General features: G+C 36.9%; 1 protein-coding gene across 9 annotated transcripts in view; it reads left to right on the forward strand.

Annotated features, from left to right (window-relative positions):
- Uvrag (UV radiation resistance associated) overlaps positions 1 to 26723 on the forward strand; it is a 360643-nt gene that overhangs the window by 264447 nt on the left and 69473 nt on the right. For 6 of the 9 annotated variants that reach the window (XM_087211958.1, XM_087211956.1, XM_087211957.1 and 3 more), the window contains 2 exons: positions 8599 to 8638; positions 24629 to 24707. In XM_087211958.1, the coding sequence (XP_087068084.1) occupies positions 8599 to 8638; positions 24629 to 24707 (119 nt within the window). The remainder of the gene's footprint in view (positions 1 to 8598; positions 8639 to 24628; positions 24708 to 26723) is intronic. The other 3 variants (XM_087211960.1, XM_087211959.1, XM_087211963.1) reach the window with 1 other exon arrangement.

Here is a 26723-nt window from a genome sequence, read left to right on the forward strand (position 1 = left end):
AGCAATATTGGTCTAAATCAGTCGTCTAAGAATAACAGAATATAAAGATGGGAAAGCAGAGTGTGGGGTAAGGTCATTGGGATTTCTAGTTACTGGAACCAGTCTGTGTGTATTCTTTTTAATATTTAATATATATCACTTGAGGTTTAAAAAATCCTAATAGAAAAGAGAAGAGTATTGGGGACAGTAAAGAAAGCTCACTTGATCTATATTGTTCTGTTTACCTAAAAAATACAAAATAATATCAGTTTGACATGGTAATGGGTGCAAAGGTCACTTTTCTCTGATTTTCAAATGAAATGGATACTATTTTTCAAAAGTACTTTCACTTTTAGAAAGGAAGAAAAAGAATCCCAGATGAGTTGTATAAATATCAGAAACAAAAATGAGAGATTGGGCCAGGTATGGTGGTACACACCTGTAATTTCAGCACTCAAGAGGCTGAGGCAGGAGGATTGCCAGGAGCTCAAGGCAAACCTGGACTACCTAGTAAAACCCTGTCTCAAAAAACCAAAAAAAAAGAGTAATTATTTTAAGTTGAGAAGTAATGAGAAATATTTCTCAGCAAATGAATCAAGAACCAGTTTATTTGTAATGATTTTTTTTTTTTTTTTTGGTACCGGGGATTGAAATTGGGTCCTTGCGCTTGCAGAGCAGGTGGCAGAACCACTGAGCTAAATCCCTGTTTGTAATGATTTAATAAGTCCTAGAGTCTTCCCATGTGCAAGTTACCCTTTACACTCCATTTGGGGCTTACATTTGAAATCACTGTGTACATTCACAAGGAACACCTTCATATATGGGTACAAGTCTTTAATAGAAAGTTACATTTCTAGAGGACACCCTCTTGTATGTCAGCCCAAAGTCTACATTTTAAATTAGATGACTTCCAACATTATATCCAGATTTGGTGAGAAAACTTATAAACATTTTTCCATCATTTGGCTAAACTCATACAACAAATACAAGTAAAATTCATACAAATTCTTACTTCTGGTAGAAAAATGAGCAAAACTGACTCCTAAATTTACATTGTTCTTTCTTCAGATGATGATGATGCTCAGGCCTCAAATTATTATGTATGTAACTGGTTCCAGATTACAATGATATGAAAAAAGCCTATGGTTAAAGTATAGACTTTGGTGTAAAATCCAAGTTAGAATCTCAGCTCTCCCTTTTCACCTTAACCTTGCAAAATCGCTTCTACACGCTTGAATATGGGGAAATAACATAAGTTTGGAATTTGTGTGTATTGGAAACTTCAAATTAACAATGACTTAAACAGATAGAATTTATCATCAAGCATAAAAATCCAAGGATCAGTAATCAAGGGCTAGAATGGCAGTTCCATAAATACTTCAGAAAGTCCAGGCTGCTGCGAGGTCTCTGTTCCACCAGCTCACTGGACCAGGGTGGTTGCTGGGTCAGTCATTATACAGCCAGAAGGGAGATGGGTAGGTCAGTATTCTCTGATTTAAGAATGAAATGGGTGCCCCTCCCTCTCCTGAGGACCTCCGTAAAAGGTTGAGGAAAGTATTCTTCTCTGGCTGGCCTACTAAATTTCAGGGGTTCTGTTAAGTACAAAAGAGGAGGAGAATGGGTATTGGGGAGGAATCAGCAGTCTCTGCCACAGGGTTGTAAGAATTAAGTGGTACATGTAAAATACAGCACACCAAGCCTGACACGGAAGCAAGCAAGGGAAGCTGCCATTTTAATCATTCATAATGAACTTTGAACTTCTGACTGAACAAATGTGCCCTTTTCTTCACATAAATGCCATTAAAATAACAGTACAGGATTAAAATTTAGAAAGCATAAACCCCACAGTGACAAAAGAAACAGGAGAACCAAACTCTGGAGAGAAGAGATGTCAACTGAATTGTGAAGACTGGACAAACTGGAAAACAGGTAGAAGAATAGTTCCTGACTTAGCAGACTACAAAAATGACAGTCTCAGAATCTGCAAGAGGGAGAGCTGAGAAACAAGCTGGTTCAAGCTGCAGAAAGCTCAGAATTGGAGGGCAGGTGTCTTTGAAGATGAGACATGTATGCCTGGAAATCTGTTATAAGTTAGTACATCTGATAACCCCTCTATCATGTAGCTACCTCTCCCTACACCAGCAGAAGACTTGAAATTTACTCTTGAGAAATCAAACCAGACTAACCTTGGATACAGGGACAGTATCATAACTGAGGGCAGAGGCACCATGCTAAAAAAAAAAAAAAGGTGAATTCAGTGAATATCTACCCAAGGGCATGGGAAATTGATGCAAGAAAAAAATAAAAATACCTATAGTTTCTTTCGGTTAGACATCCCCAAACCAAACTGCCAGGCCTCAGCTGATCACCCCAGAATGAAACCTGTCTTTTGACCAATCCCATTCATGAAGTTTTCAGTCATTTGTAGTGCTTCACTTTAAAAAATGAGTGATTACACCAGGGATGATGGTGCATGCCTATAACCACTGCTACTCTGGAGGCTGAAGCAGAACTGGAAGTTTGAGGACAGCCTGAGCAACATAGTGAGACCCTGTCTCAAAATGAAAACAAATTTAAAAACTAAAATAAAAATAAAGTAGCTCAGTGAAAGAGCACTTGGCTAGAATGTGTGAGCCTTGGGTTTAGTCCCAGCACTGCAGAAAAATAAATGTCAACCAAGGAATCACCAGACATTTGAGGCCTCTCACATGAAATACAGAAGCCAACCAAATAAACTTTTAAACATGTTGGAGAGGAAAGAAAGAATATAGACATAGATTAAAAACCAAACTTAATTTTAAAAGACCATTAATAATACCTTTAAGGAAACACAGGAGAGTACTATATTCAAGAACAAAAACAAGATTGTATAAAAATGAGTATACATTAAAAAAGTCAAAGCTTAGAAATTTTAAATGATGGAATTAAATAATTCACCAAATGCTGGAAGATAAAGTTGAGACAATCTAGAAAGGAAAGAAAAAAAAAGCAAAGATCAAAAATAGGAAAGAGTTAGGCATGGTGTCATATGCCTATAATCCCAGCACTTGGGAGGCTGAGGCAGGACTATCTCAAGTTCTGAGGCCAACATAGGCAGTTGACCAAGACCCTGTCAGAGAGAGAGAGAGAGAGAGAGAAGAGGAAAGAAAGTGAGAAGGAGAAACTAGAGGCATTCCTCAAATGTCTGATGATCCAACATATATCAGTGCGTGCAGAAAAGAAACACTACAGGCTGAATGTGTAGCTCAATGCCAGAGTGCTTGTCTAGTATGCCCAAGAACATAAGTTCAATCCTAAGAACAGAAGGGAGGAAAAAAAAAAGCAAGACTGGCTAAAATTTCACATTACAGTGCAATTGTTGAATTCAGGAAGTGAAGTAAGGACTCTAAAAGCTTACAGAGGGGAGAAATAATACACAAAAAAATAGGAGTCATAACACCTGACTACTCAAGGCAATACTGAAAGCTAGAAAGCAATGGAATAATCCCTTCAAATGTTCTGCAGGGAAATTATTTCTATAAACTAGATTTATATATCTATCAAATCATAAATCAAATATAAGGGTATGAAAGCCCTAAAAAAGAAAAATTTCCCTATATACTTTTCCTGGGAAGCTCCTGAAGATGTGCTCTGTTAACACAAGAGCTTAAGCCAAAGAAGAGGAAAATATCATTCAAGGAAAAGAAGGGATCTGACACGGCAGAGCAGCAAAGGAATCTCAGGGTGAAGGGAGATTGGATATCAGCTCCTTGGCTGCCTGTAGAACAAGAGGATAAAGAACTCCAAGAAAGAGGAATCCATTGAGAGATTTTTCATTGCTTTCAGAAAGTCTGAAAGTTCATTTTAGCAAGTGAAAAAACAACATGGTTGTTAACTTCAGGAAAACCAAGTTTAAAAGATAAAATATACATTATATGGCACAACTCAAAATAAAAATTACATGATTCTAATACTCTAATGTTGCATGTTGATTTACCAAAAATTATGGTGTTGACACTACTGAGAGGAGAAGAGGAAAAGGAAATGTGGGTATGTGGGGAAGAGGCAGGGAAGTGATGTGTGAAAAACTTAAATCCTCATCTTCCCCAGTAGATTGGTCATTTTTTAAAACCATGGAATCAAGAAACAGGTCTATAAGGATATTAATTAGAAACATTTAGGGTAAATACCAGGAAAAAGTAGCTTAAATTATTGAAAATGATTAGTCCTGGGGTCTAAGACTTGATGGAGAGCTAAGATATTTTAGCTAATAAATTTGTAAACTATTATTTTTACAATCAGGCTTGTAGAACAGTTTGACTTTTAAATCCACATGCATGTATTATTTCAATAAATATCAACACTGATTTTTAAGTGTGGTCTTTATGACTTCATTCATATTCATTATAATCCAATTTAATACAATTCAGTGAATATTGATTTAATACCTGGTAAGTTAGATCATTGCACAAGACAGACATGTAAATGTGTGATTGTAAAACAAAGCTTAATGTGAGTACATGCTTCCAAATGATGGGTAAATTCTGATAACTCCTATTCTCCCTTCTGATTAGGGACTAGGGGAAGCCTCCAGAAGGATAGAATATTTGCAGTGGGCCTCTGGATGAGAGAATTTGAATAGGAGATTCAGTGCCAGCTGTGGCCGGGGCTGTCAGGCCCTCCCCGCCCCCACCCCTGTGTGACTAGAGGAGGAGACATGTGCAGGAAAGAAGTCTGGGAGAGCTGTAGGAGTCTGGGCTGCCTTCTCTGCCTCTGCTAGACATTTCTATTAGTCACTTTTTCCTGAGGATTTACTCCTGCTGCCCTAGCACCCAGACATTCTTAATTTTCGTATTGACTTTACCATGCTGAGTTAGATTGTTGTTCTCTCTCTGCTGGCTCCCTGCCTCTTAAACTTGGTCTAATTTAGAGGAGGACAAGGGAAAGGAAAAGAAAATCTTGGGTTTTGCCTGGCCAAATGTAAATTCCTGAACAGAAATGTAGGAATTCTCTTCCTTGAACTCACAGGCAGCTAGATAGTGCTGTTATCTTTTTTGAGGTACTAAGATTAAACAGTCATTTTCACAGTTTAAACATAATTTTTAGAACCCTCGAGAGTAATATAGGACACCTAATTTTTTTCAAAGAAATGTAATAATTTCGTCATGGTAAAATATTTATTTCTTTGTTATTTGTGGAAAAATGCTTTTCAGAAGTAATTGTACAAATAAGTGTGGGGTTTGTGTGTTTGTATATGCATATGTATCTATATAACGTCCTCCAAATTTAGGATCTTGTGCCCTGGATTTGTTTTCTTTTATATTGTTGGGTCCAAAAGAGGAAAGACTGGCTTAGAACTAAATAGCAGAACTAAACCATATGTTTTATACCAAATTAGAAACAGGTGAAGGTTGTTAAAATCCAGCAAGCGCTTACAAAAGCTTAGACTGAAGTTTGTATTAAAGGCAGGTGGTTATATGTACAATAAAAAGCAGTCACCAGCACACCGGCTTATTGATACATATGTGATTGATCTTTTGGATAAAAACAAGGAGGAGTTAATAAATCACTGCACATAGCTATAAAGACATTTGGGCTTGAAAGCCTAGCCTGTAAGAGTAAATGTGGACCCTGAAGGAAATTTATGAAGCATAGATCCTTTTAGCTTTACTTAACAGCTAACATCTGACTGACCCAGGGGAACCATGGAAATTTATTGCTGGGCCATTCAAATATTTGAGCTGTTGTGTGATGTAGAACAGGTAAAGATTAGCCCAATAACAAATATGAGGCTATAAAATAAAATGAGATTTCAATGACTTGTAAGTACTTGTCAGAGGTCAGCTCCAAATGACTGGTCAGAAATGGGGAACACTTGCTGCTAATTAAAGCAGATTGATTATGACAACCTAGATGTTTACATTGGTGGCTGTCAGATCAATGATCCTTGGAGTTTCCTTCTCCTATGAAGTCCATACCTAACAGAATGACTTAGAAGCTTCTACATTGTCCTTTTGTACTCTGAATTGGGTATGATGATGAGTTGAGGTGATTCTTTTTTTCATAATTGAAATATGTCTTTCTCAAATTCCTTTTGAATATATGGATTCTCAGTATATTCACTTGGAAAATTGACTTTAGCCAATTTATGTATATAATTTTGAGCTTTGACATCCAGAAAACAGGTGTAAGTTTTTTAGTTTTATGATACATGGTCTAAAATTAGCCTTTAAAGCTTAAGTAGTTAACAGATTTATGCACATAGTTATTGAAAACTTGATTTAGTGGAATTAAGTGGATTTATTTCCAAATCTTTTATTCACTTTTATTTATGTCAGTCCCAAAAGTAATAATGTATTTAATATTGTTACTAGGACTTTAGAAGTTTCATTTTGGACTTTAATGAGGCCTACAATTATTGGTGTTGACAATCTCTGCCTTTCTGACTTAGCTTTAAATTGAAAATGTTGTCATAAAAGCTAGATTTGGTGATTTTTCACAGTGCCAGCTTATCACATCAGTTGATTTATTTGGTCATAATTCAGTGTTTGAACATCTGATTTGTGGGGAAAAGAAACCCACATTTGTTTGTAGAAATCTTCAGTGAAGTAAAATTTACAAAATAATAGCAATTGAGGATTAAAAAGCTAGAAGTTTAGGAGTCATACCTGGGTTGTAATTCTAGTTCCACCACTTTATTCACGTATTTTATCTTCTCTTCATTTTGCAAGTAAGTATGTTCCAGGCATGGTGCTTGAGGAACTGGGACACAGTATTGATAAGATGTAGGCTCTTAGTTTATGTTTCTGTGGAACATTCAAAGAAATAGACAAGTAACTACAGTAGAGTGTGAAAGGTGATGGATTAGGTATTTTACAGGGTCTCCCAGCGCACACAGGGAGAAATAACTAATTCAAACTTGGGGCAGGAGTGAGGTGGAGTGGAGTGGGATTGCTTGCCCTTTGAGGAAGGACTGTGACTTTGGGTACTTCAGGAAGAATGACCACAGGACAGTTGCTAGGATTGTGTAGATAATGTACTTGTACTTATCTGTACCAGTGCAGTCCCTGATGCATAATGTCTGTTTCCTGAATGCCACCCAGCATCTACATTGTTGTTATTTTGGTGGTGCTGACTGGCTTTGCTCTAGTGATACAGGGGTCTGCCTCCTATTAATCCATAGCAAATGCCATTCTGAAAATTGGGCTTTTCTCCCCACTAAAGAATTTTCTTGTGAGTTGAACCCAAAGCACTTTCTAAAAAATAGAGTTGGTTTATAGGTTTACTAAAACCAGAAAAAATGATGAAAATATTTCTGAATCTGAAACTCATTCTAATTGATTTTTTTTTTAAGTTCATGGGGTTATATAGTCACTTTGTCATTTAATGAATCATTAATTTGAATATGTTGTCCAGTACCCACTTTGAATAAGAACCTGAGTTTAAGGCTGGGTGTGGTGGCACATGCCTGTAGTCCCAGCACTGGGGAGGCTGAGACAGGAGAATCCACACAAATTCAAGGCCAGCCTGGGCTACCTAGTGAGTTCAAGGCCAGCCTGAACTACATAGTCAGACCCTGTCTCAGAAAAAAAAAGAACCTGAGCCTAGCACTTATGTCCTCAGGTGATTGCATTTTCATTGAGGGCAAAAAACATTTGTATGAACAACTAAAGTACAGGGTAAAAAGTGCCATATGCAAAAAAGTGTTTCATGATTTCAAGAGGTAACAAAATGAATAAAGTAAGTTTCTTTCCTTGAGACACTTACACATAGGAATGGTAGGGAAATAAAGCATACCCTTATGAAAATTAATAATTGAATGCCTCTTGTATCCTAGTAACTGTACTGGTCTAGATTATTCCTCCTCCCCTCCTCTTCCCTCCCTTCCCCCTCCTCCCTCCTCCCTCCTCTCTCCTCTGCGACCTCCTCCTCCCTTCCTCTGACCCTACTCCTCCTCCTTTTTCTCCTCCTCCTCCCTAAGTCTCACAGCAATCCTGAAAGAGTGGTGTATTGAACCCATTGTAAAGTTTGGGAAACAAGTTCAGAGTAGCATGTCCTAGTTCACACCCAAGTAAATAACTAAGCTGGGCTCTGAGTCTCTCTAACTTCAAAGCCTTAATTATTATACCAACACCTGCCTTCTGCTTTTCTCCTCCTCTCCCCTAAAGCAGGTATTAAGTAAATAATTTTGATACATAAAGGATTAACCATCTATTATGTTCCCAACATTGTAGAAGGAAGTGGTTTATAGAGAATATGCCGTTAGGCATACTGATATATTTAGACAAATCTCTATTATATGCACACATTTTGATGGATTGTCTAGAAATTCAAAGTGGTGAATAGTTTTTCTTCCAAATTTATGTTCCACATGGAAATATCTTGTGGCATTACCAAGTATTTATGTACCTTGCATGCTTAATTGTAGGTTTTAAATATTTAACATTTATAGATTTTGTGGGAAACAGGTGCTGTTAAACTCAGGCAAACACAGAATGGCTGTTAATGTTGTGAAATGTGATTTTGATTTACCTGGCAGGATTTTTATTTTACAAAATTGACTATTAAAAAGACATAGTTTCCATCCTTCAGTTGTGCTTTCTGTCCACTGAAATTTGCCTATCTCCTGTTTTTCAACAGTTGCAAAAAAGGTGTGGAAAAACTTGATACTGAGGTTTCTGTAAGTAAATTGAGACTGAGTTCTATAACAGTTTCCACAATGCTACAACTTATTAAGTTCTTAAAATGGTGATTCTTTTTATTTTTAGCCCTCTTACCAAAGTTATCTGGAAATTTGATTTCCCTAAAATTTCCTTCTATTTTTAGTACAGCCTTGTCTAAAATAATTATATTTAATATTGACAGAGTATTCTGATACAATCTTTTCATTATGTGATTACTTCTGCCTCCCTTGTCCATTTGTGTGTGTGTGTGTGTGTGTGTGTGTGTGTGTGTGTGTGTGTGCTGAGGATTGAACCAGGACCTTAGCACTGAGCTACATCCCCAGCAGTTTTTGAAATAGGTTCTAACTCAGTTGCCCATGTTGGCCTAAAAATTTCATTCCTCCTGCCTCAATCTCCTGAGTAGCTGGGATTACAGGTGTATACCAACACAGCTAGCACATAATTTCTTTAAAAATTTTGTATTGACATCTTACTAGCTATTTATTCTGTTTGCCACATGTGATCCTTCATTATAGATTTTCTTTTCTTTTCTTACTCCAAAAGAAGAGGAAAAAGCATTACTCTTTTTCTTAGTCTCCTATTATGACTTTTGTTCCTCCCTGGTATTAGGATAAAGATTAGACCATGCTGTGTTGTGACCGAGACCATAATCTGCCCATCTCTTCATCTGCCCCATCCCTTGCCACTCCTCCTCTCAATCTAATTACACTGTCCTTTCCATTCTTTGAAGCAGCATTCTTTCTTCTGCCAAGAGGACTCATATCATGGTGCTTCCTCTAATGGGAATATTCCTTCTATTAGCTCCTACCCATCTTTTTTTCTTTCTTTTTTTTTTTTTTGTATATGTGCTACTGAAGTGAGCACTTCTACCTATCTTTGAGATCTCAGCTAAAGTCACTTTGTCTCAGAAGTCCTCCCTGATTCTCTTCTGAAATGGTGTGCTTTCCTTCAGGCACACCATTTATAAATGAAACATTTGTGAGTGGGATTATATGAGCAAAGCCTGTCTGCTTCACTGGACTCCAAACACAATGTCCGTGTTTGCCCACTCTTGTGTCTCTGCCACCTAGCATTGTAGTTGGCACACATATAAGTTCATTGAAATTTTGTTTAATGAATCATCTGCATCCATAGTGATTTTGTAATCCCTCTTGTTATGAAAGAGTTGTCCCATCTGCCTTCTAGGACAGACCTTCTTCTGTAGTCTCACCTATGGAATAAAGAGCCTGTCCCCTCTCACCTCACAACATTCTTTCTTCTGTGCTTCACCATCTCTCTCCAGTTGCCATATTCTGCTCTGTTTGTGCCAAGCTCATTATCTTCATTTTTTCATATCTCATCCCTCCTGAGCTCATACCAGCTCATGCCTTAGTCCCCACTACTTGATTTTTTTTTTTCCAGTATTCGGGATTGAACCCAGAGGTGCTCTGCTATTGAGCTACATCCCCAGCCTTTTTTATTTTTTGACAAGATCTTGCGAAGTTGACCCAGACTGCCCTCAAACTTGGAATCCCCCAGCCTCAGCCTCCTGAGTAGCTGGGATTAAAGATTTGCACCACCATGCCTGGCTCCCATTATTTGACCTAAATTCATTTTACCAGATTGCCAAAGCTACTTACCAATGAACTCATAAAATTAATACACGTATTAACCTCTATTTTGGTAGCCTGTCAGCAGCATTTGACTATTGATATCTTTCTTATATTAACACTTTAAAAATCTCAACTTTTCTAATGAGATACTTCTTGGTTTTCCTCATATCTGTCAACTAGTCATTTTCTGGCTTCCTTTCATTTCCCCATCCTTTGCTGATATTTGCAAGGCTCTGAAGCAGTGCCTTTGTATATGATTTCTTTAGGCTGTTTCATTCTACCTACAGCTTCAATGTCCATCTATATGTCTGTAATTCCTTAATTGATATTTTCACCCCAAATTTTTCTCCCAACTTTATTTATATATAATAAATATTTTCTAGAGGATTAAACCAGAGGGTCGTCTTCCACTCCTTCTTCTTTACCATTATAATAACTAATCCATCACAGAGACTTTTCAGATATCCCCCAAAGTGATAGCTCAAATGTATTTGCATATCTTTTTTCTGCCTCTTGGAACCCAAATAAAAACTGTCCAAACTTTTATCCTGAACCATGGCAACAGATTCCAAACCAGGTGTTTGTTCCCCCAGTTATTATTTTTTATTAGTAAATGTTTGTAACCACATAGTAGCCAGCATGGTCTTTAAAATATGTAAGTCCCAATCCCATTACACCCATGCTTTAAAAACCTTTTATAATCCTCAAATTATTTTAACGGATATACTCTAGATTTCTTGAAGTTTATAAAACCCTGAGTCTGGTTCCAGTGACCTCTCCAGCCTTATCCTATAGCACTGAGCCCCTCAAACTCTATTTCTTACCCCAGCCTCTAGCTGTCTGTTTTAATATTACCTGTACTTTCATAAGATGTTAACTTTGTTCTGGCAGTTGCTGAGGCTTAAAACTTTGAAGTCACCCTTGATTCCTCTGCTTCTCATACCTCATAGAAGACCTTTCAGCAAATCATGCTGGCTCTGTCTTTAAAATAGGAAAATAGTCATTTGTGTCCTACTCTTTTCAAAACCATCCAGTGCTTCCTCTTCAATTTAGAATAAAAACTGTGAAGTCCCTCATTGTGACTTAGAAGACCCTGCATAATTTGGACCCATTATCTTGCTGGCTTAATCTCTTACTTCTTTATTCTAACTCTGCTCCAGCCATCCTGACCTTTGCAGAGTTCCTCAAACATGAATGTCTCAGGCATTCCTGTTTTGGGGCCTTTATGCTTCCTGTTTCCCCTGCTGGGAACATTCTTTTCCAAATAGCATCTGTACTTTCTCTCTCACATCCTTCAGGTTTTTATTCAGATATCACCTTCTTATCAACCTTCTCTTGATGGTCATTTTTCTCTCATTCTCTGAATGTGACCGATCTCTCTGAAATACAAGCCTTATGAGAACTGGAATTTTTTTTTTTGTTCACTGTGTATGCTCAGTACTCACAATATGCCTACCACAAAGTTGAGTATGCAGTAAATATTTGGTGACAAGTGAATAAAAAAGAAAGATATTTGCTCAGTTGATTTGTCAGAGTCTCTGGTACAAAGAAGGTAAATTATTTGTTGATTGAATAAATGCATTATAATTCCATATACTCTTTTATCTTTTTCCAGTTTCTGCCTTTTTTTTCATAACTAATTTATTAAAAATTTTTCACAGCTGGGCATGGTGGTACACACCTATAATCCCAGCACTTGGGAGACTGAGGCAGGAGAATCACTGCCAGTTTAAGACCAGCCTGGGCTACAGAGTGAGTTCAAGGGAGACTGGCACCACATAGCAAGGCCTTGTCAAAATAAAGTAAAATTTTTCACCTCTAGGAAGCTGCCTGTGTTTAATCTCATCTCTCTCTCTGGTCATTTATACCCATCTCTCTACTTAGCAGTTCCTGGCCAGTGTTTTTAACTTAATTTGTAAGTAGAATTTGCTGATCAGTTAGATGTGAAAGATAATTATCAAAGATGATTCCATTCATTTTAGCAAAAATTAAATTAAGAAGGTATATGCCAGGTCCTGCAAGAGTACTATTCCTATTCGGAAAGTGTTTGAGATTTATGGTAGACATGTTAACAGGCTATTCTTTCATTATAAGGTATGGGAGTAACAGTATTAACAAATACTACAGGAACCCAAAAGAAAAGCCCTTACCCCAGGCCTTAGAAAATAGGGAGGGATATCAGAGAAGGCTTTCTGGGGTAGAAGCCTTTAAGGGTGGATTCTTTAAGGATGATGAAAAACTAGCCAAATAAGAACAGAGAATGAGTTGTTCTTGACAAAAATTTCTAACGTGAACATATACATAGATGGAATTAGAAAAGCTAGATCTGATATTAGTACACCTCCATTCACAAACTCAATTCTCTCCACAGTTCTGTCACAAACCAAACTGGACAAGTCTGAATCAAATTTCCCCATAAGGTCAATATTGAACCTAATCATTGAATTTGATTTGGTTCTCATCCAACTGTTTGCGACCAGAATCATGGAAAGAATCAAGTTCATGAACTGAGGTCCAACTGTATAGCCACCCCAGCTCTCTTTGACTAGTGTTTGCATGGCAGATTTAAAGGATAAGATAATACTCTTAATTTTGAAATGTTTATGGGGCTCTTAAGAGAAGATATACAGCACATAATTAGAAATATATTTGGGGAAAGACTATGATATAGTGAGAGAAATAATTGATGATATAAATAGCTTTCAATGCTTTCATGTATTCAACAACATTATTAAATTTTTGTACTATAGCAGACAGTGTTTTAAATACTGCAAATACAACCATTTACAATGCAGATAAAAATCTATTATGTCTTCTCGGAGTTAACATTCTGGTAAGAAACAGATGATGTGATAGAGACTAAAGGTCTGTTATTTTCTCTCCCATCACCTATGCAATTATTATTCAACCATACGCCAGTTTTAACCAGCTCTAGAACTTCACATGATGGAAACATTGCAGTAGAACACTTCTATGTAAGATTTTTTCTGTCACTTGGCATGTTTGAAACAAAGGTTCCTCCACAGTGTTGTGTTTTATCAGTAGCTCATTTCCTTTTATTGAGTAGTATTCCGCTCTATGAAAATGCCAGTTTATCTAGTCTAGTGATGGATACTGTAATTGTTTTCTTTGTACCATTTCAAAGCTGCTATAAACTTTTTTTTATAATTTTGTGTGCAAATGTTGTCATTTTGGGCTTCATTCTTTAGAATTGCTACATTGTATGGTAAGTGTATGTTCATTTTATAAGTATGGATACGTTTTACATTCCCACCAAAACATGTACGAATTTGGTTGTTGCTTCTCATCTTAAATCTCCTTTAATATGAAGTTTTTCTTCAATTATTTTTTCTTACTTTTTTTTCTTGTGAATATAGTAAATTTATAGTTCCCCTGGAGAGTTGCCCACATTTTGAATATTGTTGATTACAGTATATTATTATCATTTAACATGTTTCTCTTTCAGTGATCATAATCTCATGGGCATTACTGATGCTTCTTATTGTATCACATCTGGAAGCACATCATGTCTAGTTATCTCTTTTTTGTGTAATGCTAAAATTGCTCAGGACATTTAGCCATTCTTAGTCTAATCCGTACATTGTGCTGTGTCCAAGGAACGTTTAAATTGAGTAGTCTGCCTAATAGCAGCTTTAATCAGTGGCCCCAATGGCAAGAGGGTGTCACCTCTATGAAGATCTAACAAGAAAACACTGAAAAACAAGGAATGTCAAGTTCAAAAGGGAACAAACTTGACATGTTCAGGAAACAGAAAAAAAAAAGCCAGCATGACTTGAGCCTAGTGAATGCAGAGAATGATTAGAGGTGTAGAGCCAGAGGTACCAGTGAATTAGACTGTGTAGGGCCCTGTAAGCTACTTTGTGAAGGTTAAGTTTTATTCCAAATGCAGTGGAAAATCTTTTGATGTTGTAAGCAAGATAATAGGTGCCATGATCCAATTTGATTTTTCAAAGATAGTTTTGGCTCTAGGAAACAGTGAAAAAAGTGTCCTTTGTTAATTGGACTCTTCACAGATTGTAACTTTAGCCCAGACCAATGGATATCTATTACTTTCTCTGCTACTTTAAATTGATTATCATGCCTAGATTGAGATAGCACTTAATGGTGGAATGTTAAGTGATCTTTATAGTACAATTTTTAATTCAAAGAAGTGAAATTTGAAAATAAATTTGAATGCAGTTAGAATAGCAAATGGCAAATGAAAATGAAAATGTTCTTTTTAAATGGCTTATTTTGTAAAGAGTACATTTTTGCCTGGTCAATAAATTTTTGACACAGAAACAGGTGCTCAGATACTGTCACGGTCCTCAGTGAGAAGCCAGCCTTCCCCATCTTATGTACCTGTGATCTGCCTTGGAGTTTCATTGTATTATTATCACCATGCAATGAAGTAAGATTAAAACTTCAGTGATATTATTACAGCTTAGGAGGAAATATGAGAGTTTTTTTCTTTAGTCTTGACAAAGTATAACAGTTTGTTTTGATTTTTGTTTAGTGTTTTGTTTTTGTTTCTGTTTTTTAGTCAGGTTCTTTATGCTTCTCTTGAAGCCAAATAATTTAGTATGGATCTTCAGTTTAGTACAGATCAGTTTAGTAACTGATCTCTGATTAGTTCTCTTCCTCAGGGGGGAAAGAGTAGAGATGTGCCGGTGGCATTTTACCTGTCCAGTTTTTTTTTTTATATTTTATTTTGTACTGGAGGATTGAATGAGAAGGTTGGCTGGTTGGTTCACTTTTTAAACTTCTTCATTGGAGTCCGTGTTGTTTTATTATTTAACAAAGCCAACCGAGAACTGGTTGCTCCTGATAGGCCATCTCAAACAGTTATGAAGTCAACCGGAACTGACTTACAATTTAATATACAGTAGTTGTTTTATAGGGATTTTTTTTTTTTGAGAATATCTTTTGGAATCCAAAATGACTTTGACATTTTTTGGAAAATGTCTTTAAAAGTGAGTTTTGTATTCTTTGGCTGATAATTCAGTTTTATTTTGATTACTTCTTTAAATGTGATATAACCCCCCAAATAAAGCATGAAACAGCCAGAACAGGAATTGTGCACACATGGGTTGTGAAGTGTAGGCAAATCAGTGCTCCACCACTGGAATATTGAATGAGCAAATATGGAATCAGCTAGCAACCAATCTCTACCATTAAGTAGGTAACAGGAAGGTCAGGGAGAATTAATGAGGCCTGGAGTAGCGAAGGAGGATTTTACAAGTCATATGTTGACTTGAACTAGAATTTATAAAGGATGACGTAGCATTTAGATAGAAAGAAAAGAGCGATGGGCATCTCCAGTAAGTGAGCAAAGGCAGAAAAAAAGAAATGGAGTTCTTTTGATCATGACATTATGAGGAATCCATTTGAGCAACAGATGGCTGATAAATTGGGCAGGTAGGTCAAACAATGAAGCTTTGAAAACTAGACAGAGGAGTTGAAATTTAAAACAACAGATTAGGAAGCAGGGTTGGAAGTGAAATGATAGGAAGTCTTACTTCAGAGAAATTAGCTCATGTTTATGCCGTATTCTGAAGCTGGTTACAGAGCAGATCTCAACTTCTGGCTTCACAGGTCCTTTTCTCCTGTCTGCCTCTGCCCTATATATCCCTTATAATGACACTTACTGCATTCTGGGCCCACTCAGATAATCAAAGATGATCTCATCCTAGGATCCTTTAATATTTTAGACCCTTTTTCCAAATAAAGTCACATTCACGGGTTTCTGGGGAATGGGATATGGTTGTATATTTTGGGAGGCCACTGTTCACCTTCCTCTCCATTGTTTATTAGTTACCTATCTCTGACTGACTCTCTACTCAAGATTTTGGGGATTTTGAGAACCTCTTCAGTCAAATCAATCTTTCTATAACTCTTGCCATTCACTCTGATTCTCTCTACTTGCAACCATGGAAATGAATTCACTTCTCTCTCTCTCTCTCTCTCTCTCTCTCTCTCTCTCTCTCTGAAAGTCCTTCATTTGTTGTCCTGAAGCACCTGTCTTTAAGGCTAAACACCTCTGGTTGCCATCAGTCATTTTTCAAAACTGGCTCCCATTTCCTTAATCATCCTAGGTGTACTTCTCTAAAGGACTCAGAGGCAGTAGAAAGAATACTGCATTTATTCTTGATTTTTATCCTAATAATGAGGTCATATCTCTTCCACTTAATAAGTAGGTGACCAAGGCAAGTCAGTTTCTTTTACTTTTATTTTTTTATTAATTTTATTGGTACATTTTAGGTATACAGTACAGTTACATTCATCATTGGAAATTTGCGCCTTTACATAATCTCTATTGCTTGTTATTTTTTCCCCATTGTCCTGCCGCTCCGTCAACCCCTCCGTCCCTCCCTATTTACAAAGACTTTGTTTCCATTTTTTCATTTTCTCATATTAATTCCATTCCCTTCTTTCCTTTCCCCTACCCCTCCCACTTCCCCTTCCCCTTTGCCCCTTTTCCTATTTCACATTATGTATTATACCTTTTAGTCCTTCTTTACACTGTGTTTCTCACAGTAGAGAAACTACACGGTATTTACACAGGTGTGTCCTATTTATTTCACTTAAGACTATCACCTCAGTGTGCATCCATTTAGCAATAAATGTCTCTAATTTCTCATTTTTTATGGCTGAGTAGTACTGCATTTTATTTTTAAAAACCACATTTTCTTTATCCACTCTCCAGTTGATGGGCAGTTGAGCTGCTTCCAAGTTTTAGCTATTACAAATTGTGTTGCTATGAACATGGGTGGACATATATCACTGTGATATAATTCTTTTAATTCTTTGGGGAAGATACCCAGCAGGGGAATAGCTGGGTCAAATGGGACTCCCAGTCCTAGTTCTTTGAGGTATCTCCTTACTGATTTCCACAGTGGTTGCACCAGTCGACACTCCCACCAGCAGTGGAGCAGTGTTCCTCTTTCCCCACAGCCCCGCCAGCATTTGTTATTGGTTGATTTCATGACAGCAGCCATTCTTTCTGGGGTGAGGTGGAATCTCAGCATTGTTTTCATTTGCATCTCTTGAGTGATCAGTGATGTTGAACATTTTTTCATATGGTTATTTGCTATTTCTACTTCTTTGTCTGAGAAATGTCTGTTCATTTCAGATGCTCACTTTTGGACTGGGTCTTTAAATTTGGGAAGTCTGATTTTTTTAAGTTCCTTATAGATTCTAGATAGTAGACCTTTGTCTGAGAAACAGCAGGTGAAAATATTTTCCCACATTGTGGGTTGTCTCTTCACATTGTTAGTGGTTTCTCTTGCTGTGCAGAAGCTTTTTAGTAGAAGAGATCCCACTTGTTAGTTGATTGTGCTATTTCACAGGCAATTGAGATTTTGTTCATAAAATCTATTCCTACACTGATGTCTTCAAGAGTTCTACCTAATCTGTTCCAGCTGGTCCAATGTTTCTGTTTTAATATTTAGATCTTTAATTCATTTTGATTTTAGTTGAGTGCATGGCAAGAGATATAGGTCTAATTTTAATCTTGGGCAAGTTGAAACTCAATTTTTCCAGCACCATTTATTAAAGAGGCTATCTTTCCTCCAGTGAGGGTGTTTGGCTCCTTCATCGAAGATGAGGTGGCTGAGTATGTCTGGAGTTGTTTCTGCATCTTCTCATCTGTCCTACTGGTCCTCAGGTCTGTTTCTTTGCCAGTACCATGATGTTTTTATCACAGTAGCTTTGTAGTATAGTTTCAAGTTGGGGATTGTGTCACCCCCTGCCATGTCTGTGTTGCCTAGAATTGCTTTTGTTATTCTAGGTCTCTTATTCCAAATGAATTTTTTTATTGTTTTCTCAAGGTCCGTGAAGTATGCTGCTGGGATTTCAATTGGGATTGCATTGAATCTATATAGCAGTTTTAGAAGTATGGCCATTTTCACTATGCTGATCCTTCCTACCCAGGAGCAAGAGATGTCTTTCCATTTTCTTATATCTTCTTCAATCTCTCTTTGCAGAGTGCTATAGTTTTCAGAGAAGAGGTCTTTGATTTCTTTTGTTAGGTTGATTCCTAGGTATTTCAGTTTCTTGGATGCTATTGTGAAAGGAATTCTTTACTCTATTTCTCTCTCAGTGAGTCTGTTGTTCGTGTAGAGGAAAGCTATTGATTTTTGTGTGTTGATCTTGTAACCAGCTACTTGACTGAATTTGGTTATTAAGTCTAGAAGACTTTTGGTAGAGTTCTTGGGGTCTTCTATATAGAGTATCATGTCATATGCAATAATGACAATTTGACTTCTTCGGTTCTTATCTTTATTCCTTTTATTTCTTTCTTTTGTCTAATTGCTGTGGCTAATGTTTCCAAAACTATATTGAACAGGAGTGGTGATAGTGGACATCCTTGTCTTGTTCCTGATTTTAGTGTGGAGGATTTTAGTGTGGAGGATTTCAGTTTTTGACCATTTAGTATGATAGTGGGTATTGGTTTTTCATAGGTGGCTTTTATCAGATTGAGGTAGAGACTGTCTATTCCAATTTTTGTAGGGTTTTTATCATAAATGCATGTTGGATTTTGTCGAATGCTTTTTCTGTATCTATTGAGATGATCATATGGTTTTTGTCCTTGGCTCTATTGATATAGTGTATTATATTTACTGATTTGCGTATGTTGAACCATCCCTACATCTCTAGGATGAATACCACTTGATCAGGGTGTATGATCTTCTTGATGATCTTCTGCATTCTATTTGCCAGTATCTTATTAAGGATTTTTGCATCTGTGTTCATTAGTGAGATTGGCCTATAGTTCTGTTTTTCAGTTGAGTTTTTCTGTGCTTTGGGGATTAAGGTGATGCTTACTTCTAGGAATGAATTCAGGAGTATTACTTCCCTTTCAATTTCATTGAAGAGTTTAAACAGTAGTGGCAGTAATTCCTCCCTAAATATCTTGTAGAATTCAATAGTGAACCCATCAGGACCAGGGCTTTTCTTAGTTGGTAATTTTTCATTACGTTTTCAATTTCATTGATTGATATGGGGTTGTTTCGAATTTTTAGGTCTTCTTCATTCAACTTTGGTAATCATATGTATCTAGGAATCTGTCCATTTCTTCTGTGTGTTCCAACTTATTGGCATGTAAGTTCTCAAAGTAGGTATTGATGATCCTCTGGATTTCTGCTGGGTCTGTTGTCATTTCATCCCTTTCATTCCTAATTGCATGGATTTGGGCCTTTTCTTTCCTTTTTTTTTGATAAGGTTGGCTAAGAGTTTGTCAGTTTTGTTTATTCTTTCAAAGAACCAAGTCTTTGCTTCATTGATTTTTTGCATCATTCTCTTAGTCTCCATTGCATTGATTTCTGCTCTTGACCTTTATAATTTCTTCCCTTGCAAGAGTCTTGGATTTGTCCTGCTTTTTTTCTAGAAGCTTGAGGCTCAGCATCAGGTTGTGTAATTGAGCTTGCTCTGTTTTCCTCATGTGAGTATTCACTGCTATGAATTTCCCGCGTAAGGCTGCTTTCATTGTGTCCCATAGATTCTGATATGTTGTATTGGCATTGTTATGTAATTGTAGGAGCTGTCTGATTTCTTCTTTAATTTCCTCTGTGACCCATTGGTTATTCAGAAGTGTGTTGTTCAGTTTCCATGTGTTTATGAAATTCTTGTTTCTTTTGCTTTTGATCTCCAATTTCATCGCACTATGGTCTGATAATATACAGGGGATAACTTCAGTTCCTTTGCACTTACTTAAACATGTTCTATGAATGAGTATGTGGTCTCTTTTGGAGAACCACCCATGTGCAGCTGAAAAGAATGAGTATTCTGATTTTATGGGGTGGAACACTCTGTAAACATCTGTTAAATTCATTTGTTCAAGAGTTTGATTGAGTTCTAGTATTTCGTTGCTTGTTTTTTGTCTAGTTGATCTGTTTGTGACACTGGGGTACTGAGGTCCCCCACTCCTACTGTGTTAGTGCTTATTTGATTTTTCATGTCTGTTAGTGTTTGTTTTATATAGTTGGGTGCACTAGTGTTTGGTACATAGATATTTATGATTGTCATCTCTTCCTCTTGGATTTTTCCCTTTACAAAGATGTAGTGTCCTTCTTTGTCTCTCTTAATCAGTGATGGTTTGAAATCCACTTGATCTGCTAAGAAGATAGCTGCTCCTGCTTTTTTTCGGGTTCCTGTTGTGTGGCGTATTGTCTTCCACCCTTTAACTTTCAGTCTATGAGTTCCTTTTTGAATTGTGTGTTTCTTGTATTCAGCGTATTGTTGGATCTTGCTTCTTAACCCATTCTGCCAGTCCATTTCTTTCGATTGGTGAATCGAGACCATTAACATTGATGGTTAGTGCTGATACGTACTGACTTATCGTTGTCATGACTTTCTTTTTGTTGGATTCTCCCCCTTTGCATTTAGTTTCTTGTCATGCCCCATGGATTCATTCTGCTGGGCTTCCTGGGGTTGTGATCCTCGTTGTCTTTTCCTAGGATATTGTCTGAAATTTTTTGGAGTGCTGGTTTGGTATTCATGAAGTTCCTAAGGTGCTCTTTGTCATGAAAGTACCTTATTTCTCTATCAGTTTTGAAAGATAGTTTTGCAGGGTACATCAGTCTGAGTTGGAGGCTGTTTTTCTTTAGGGCTTGAAATGTGTCAGTCCAAGTTCTTCTTGCCTTGATGGTTTGTGTTGAGAAGTCTGCTGTGATTCTGATAGGCTTTCCTTTGTATGTGATTTATTTCTTTTCTCTAACTGCTTATAGAATTTTGTTCTTCTGTTGGGTTTCTGGAATCCTAACTATTATATGACTATGTGTAGATTTTTTTTGATCAAGACTAGTTGGAGTCCTATATGCGTCACTTATCTATATGTTAAGTTCTTTTCCCCTGCTGGGGAAGTTTTCTGCCATCACTTCTGTGAACAGTTTTTTTATGTCATCTGCACTCTCTCTTGTTTCTTCATTGACTCCAATCAGTCTTATGTTATTCTTCTTTGCATCATCTAGCAGCTTCTGGATTGATTTCTCACGGTCCCTTACACTTTTAAAGAAATTTTTCTTTTCCTGGTCAGTATTTGCAATCTTATCTTCTATATGTGAAATTCTGTCCTCACATTGGCTCATTCTGCTGCATAAACTTTCAGTGGAGTTTTTAATCTCCTGGAATCTGTTTGCATCTGTTTTTTGGATTCCATATTCCTATGTTGGGATTCCATCATGTTCCTCAGCTCCTCTATTTTTCTATCTGTGTCCTCTCTAGATTTATTAATCATGTCTTGCACTATGGGCAGAATCTCTGCTGTTGTTTGAGAAATTATTTCTGATTTCATTTTTTTCAGATCCTCTTTTGTTGCCAGTTCAGGGAGTCCAGGTGGTTAAGTATCAGATTGTTCCATGTCGTTTTCCTTTGGGGTTGCTTTAGGTGATCTGGAAGTCTGGTTTTGAGAGTTGCTTACGTGTCTTCTCATTTCAGTGGGGTGGGAGGGAGGGTGTGCTGTTGGTGCCTGTGGCTCACTTCCTAGGTAGTGGGCTGTGGGGGCTCTGCTCCTTGTTGCTGGGGGCGGTGGTACAGCCTCCGGAAAGGCTCAGCTCCAGTTTCTTTTAAATAATAGTAACACTGTTACAAAGTAGTTGTCACTAGCACATTTCTCAGTTTAGCTCCTCTGCTTCTGTTAATGTAGTCTGGGATCACGTTAGCTTTTGGTAGTTATGTCATAATTTTCATTCATGTTGAAATTGCAGTATAAAGAGCTCCAAATCTTTTACAGAGTCTATTTTTTAACATAAAAAATATTTATCAAGTGTCTATTTGTAACAGTGCTAGACACAACCAGCAAGACAAAAGAGGAACAAAATAAAACTATTCCTGTCCTGTTCCAGCCAACGGGAGACACATATTAACCAAATAATCACAGTGTAAAATTACAAGCTGAGATAGACTCAAAACAGGAAAGGTTTCAAACAGATTTAAGCCAGTTGTACAGTTCCCAGTCCTAAAATTATGTAGGCTAGATAAAGGTATGTTCCAGTAATTAAGGTTGGTGGTCTGCAACCTCTTTATTACCAAATGTCAAGTACAGTAACAATAAGACTCAGATTGGATTATTTCACACACCTCTATTTGTTGCTTTCTATGTCAGTGACTTTTCACCGTGCCCAATCAGTGAAGCTTTCAAATAATTTGGAAACTTAATTTAATTTGAAAAATAATATTGGCCATTTAATATTAATAGGTTATACTGAGTATATTAATAGGAATACATAATTTATCACCCACTTAATGTAATATTTTCATTTATTGAGTCCTGCTTGAGTCCAGTGCTAAGGGAGATTTTTCTAGTTATACTGTATTTGAATGACCACATTCTTATCTAAGCTTTCTACAGTTTGCTCATGTGATTCTTCATCTATAATTGAAATAAAACACCTTTTATTTGTATCTTATGTCCTGATGGTAATAGGTTTTACCCTTTAAAATAAATTCCATTTTTTTCTTGATTGCTTAATAGATCTTTAAATCCTTATACTTTTGCAAAGCAAGATAAATGTGTCATAGTTACAAACTATTAAAATGTTCAACTTGAAGTCACCCATTAAGAATTTGAAAGCAACATAAAATGCTAATATTTGATCTTTTCTTAACATTGCTCTATATGAACCTTTGGCTCTAATCACTCTTTAGATTTGTTTTGATGTGGCTCTTTCCAACAAAAGTCCCAGTGAAGTCATAATAAAGTCAAATGTTGTGAGATCCAGTTTTCATGAATGTAGAGGTTTACTTTTCAATGTATGCTTATCTCAATTTACCCTTCCACATATGAAACAGTCTCTGGATTTATAACTTGAAAATGAAGATCATCTGGGTTTGGAGAGCTGTTCAGATAGTCTATATGTGATGGCTTATAGTATAGCAACTCTAGTAGATTCTTCTAAAGTGTTCTGTTATATTTTTGCACATATGTGATTTCTTTGCATACTATCCATATGAGTCTGAATGATTCCCAGACACTTTGCAAAAACCTAGTGTTGCACTTTGCTTACTCTAAATTTGCTTTGCTGTCATTTTTATTCATCTCAATTTGGCGCCAAACACATGTCCTAGTTTTATGTTTTACTGTTTCAATTAAATACAAAGCTGTATCTTCTTGATGGGTGTCTAAAGCATTTGGTTTCCTTTAATAACTTTTAGTTCATGACCCTGCTCACTCCCCAGTGCCTATACTTTTACAGCACAACCAGATTTACCTTTTGGATACCATAAAGCCAGCAATTCTTGTAAATTTAATATAAGGTTAAATTGTTTCTTTTTAAAATTTTTTCCCTGAAAAATGCTATCCTACAAGCTTTAGGGAATGCCTCTTTTGCTCAAGCATTAAGAAAATTGAATTAAGACTATCTAGTAATTGTCACCTACCATTCACTTCAGCTATTTTATTGTATTTTATTTTGTACTGGTGATTGAGCCTACGATCTTGCTAAGTCAGTAAGTTGCCCAAGTTGGGCTCAAACTTCAGATCCTCCTGCCTCAGCCTGCTAGAGTGCTGGGATTACAGGAATGTGCTGCCATGTCCAGCTAAGATTATTTTATTCTTGAGCATAATTATATGTTGCAAAACTAAGGAAAATGATTTTTCTTCATGACCCTAAGTGGTGATTGATCTGTTTGTAAAGAAATATTTAAGATGATACTTATATTTGATCTTAAGAATTAGAAAATAAAAAAGACTAGAACACAGGTATGCACTAACCTTTTCTTCTTCACTTGGAAGGGTGAGAAGAGGGAAATAGTGAGGGAGACTTTTCTCCAAAATACCTCTTCATCTGTGAAGATTCAGGTTCTGTGTCTTTGTTCATCAGTGAGTCAGGTCACAATGTGAAGTAATGTGATGTGCGGGAGCTTTGTGGCATAAGTAAATTGCTGCGGTGCCTCCAAATTCTGTAATGTGGTTAATTTTTAAATGAATTTTACCCGATATTGGCACTTATCTGACTGCCTACACTAATAGAAGTCTTATATTTTTCTTTTCAGTCTGATTTTTCCCCTTTAACCTTCCTCTCCCATTAAAGAGAAGTTGAGATGTCAGAGTCAAAGTATTAGAGGAAAAAACTTTTGAGACCTTAATGTAGGGTAGCAAGTTTATGACTTGTAAATAGGAAGCAGTGGTCTCAACCACTTGGAGTAGGTAGGTTACTTCCATATATATTAATCTCTTGTTGCATGACCTGTTCAGTTTTTCCTTTGATGAAAGCAGACATTGTCCCAACTTAGCTATTACTACAGAGTTGTTAGTAGATCGCAGTGACTGTAAGTGATTTAGTCCAATCCTAAGATGTTTATGCTATATTTAAGAAATTTCAGCCTCAGTCAATAGCTTGTAAATTATATTTACTCAGTTTTGGAAAACTTCTGATCTTTCTTTACCTTTCATAGGTTCCCACTATATCCAAAAGGAGGAGAGAAGTTGCAGTTTGATTATGGTGTCTACCTTCTAAACAAAAATATAGCACAGGTAAGTAACTCTTCTTCACTCCTCTACTTTGGATTGTTAACCTTCTTTCTTTAAGTACTACAATTGAGTCTTTTGTTTGACCAGGTACATTAGTAATGCAAGGTTCTTTTTTGGCTTCAGTCTTAATTCTGTGTCAGTGTGACTACAGAGAAGCAATGGGTACAAATTGGAATCCTCCTGCTGAACTCAGAAGCTCTTTTCTGTCTTCTTACCTGCTGGTAGGCTTGTACTTAAATGTGTGGTCTTTATAAACTCTTGCTCTACAGCTTGATTGGTAATAACTTTCTTCTCTTAGACCACTTCTAGGGACTCGCTTTCCATTGTTGTTTGTAGAGTAAAAGTTTAGTGCCTTTGGCAAGTCCTTAATAGTCTCCTCACTTCATTATCTAGGCCCCAAAGGAAAAAGATTGAGCACATGTTCTATCCAACCCATCTTGGATTTTTGTAGGTCTTTCAACATTGTATCATTAAGTGTCCCACTTGAATAATGTTTTTCTACATGTCATAGTAAGAGTATCAGATGCCTGGATTTGTATTTTCTTGAACGAAATATAACATGTTTCTTTAGTACACTTGGCTCTACTTCAAGAGATGGACATTCCATAAATTTTCTAGTGATAAAGGAAGACCAGCTTCAATGATCTGTTTTTATTTGGACATCCTTCCACTTGGAATATCTCATGGATGAGTATCCACAGCTTGGCTATTATTTAAAGATGTTATCAGCTGTATCCTTAGAACTTTCTGTTTTATAGAAATAATAAGGTTTATAATGCTTTTGTTTTTATGAGCTCGAGTTGCCTTGAGTTGAGTTGATAAAGTTGCCTTTATCTGTATAAATCTGAAGTCTTGCTGAACGATTTCCTTATTCATGTCGGGACAATCTAGAATTATTCCTTCATATAGTGTGTGATCTTCACCTTTCTTCCCCTCAACAAATCTCAGTTGAATGTTGTTTTTGTTTAATCTGGATTTTATTAAGATTGTTATCCTTTTCTGAAATTGGATCAAATTTCTAGTTTTCAGTACTGAATTAATCATTTGCTTCCTAACCCCACACTCAGCATCCTCTCAGTCATGCTGCTCTTTACTGTTACTTTCCCTCCAGCTCATGTTCTTCACTCCACGCAAGCACCCTTGCTCACAGGCTATGGCCCATGACTCACCTCTTCATGTGCCATTCTTCTCACCATGGAAGCTTTCCATCCCTCATTTTTTGACAGTTAGGAATTCCAGTCAAAAACAGGACTTTAGTGTCAGAACTACGTAGCCCACACTGTACTGATCACAGTTGTGTTGTGCCATGGAAAAGGCAGCGCTTTGACAGAACTAGTTAAGAAGTGCCCAGACTAAAACCACATTAAGGATGATGAAATAAATTAGTAAGTGAATTAGGTAGCACCTCCAATGAAGTCAGCCACGGTAGAAAGAACACATGGATATGATGGGGTCTACAGTCAGGTAGGGGGAAATATATGGATATCATTTACTAGAAATAAGTACTGATCTCAGTTCTGGTAGTCTTTTCTCCTTTCCCCATTTTCTATTTCTTGCTTCATGCATGTAGCTTCTAAGGTTGAAAGACTGTTGGATTTTCCAAGTGAAACCTGGCCCTGCTGAAATTCCTGAGTTTGCTTATAAATCCCAGTTTCCAAAACACAGATAAATGCATGCACGCACACACACACACACCCCACATGTGTACATATGCACACACATATATACACATGCTTGTACACAGTTACTGCTGTCTCCCCAATGGCCCAATAGAAGTGCAAACGGTGCTATAAAAAGGTGATGAGAATAGCCCACCTCGCTTTGTGAATAAGACTAAGTGGAGGCTATGTGCACTGGAAAACAGGAAAGACTGCCCCAAATCAGACTCCTAGTTCTAGCACCTGTTTGGTCCCACATGGGAGGACTTCCCAAGTGGCCTCTATCTTTCATCTTAATTGAACGAAGGCCACAAGATATTTAACTAGCTTTATTCATCTGTTTAATAAGTAGATTGCTTCT

Source organism: Heterocephalus glaber, unplaced genomic scaffold (assembly GCF_053883595.1).
Source record: "Heterocephalus glaber isolate CG9 unplaced genomic scaffold, H.glaber_assembly_v1.0 deba00001428, whole genome shotgun sequence".
In the NCBI taxonomy this organism is placed as follows: Eukaryota; Metazoa; Chordata; class Mammalia; order Rodentia; family Bathyergidae; genus Heterocephalus; species Heterocephalus glaber.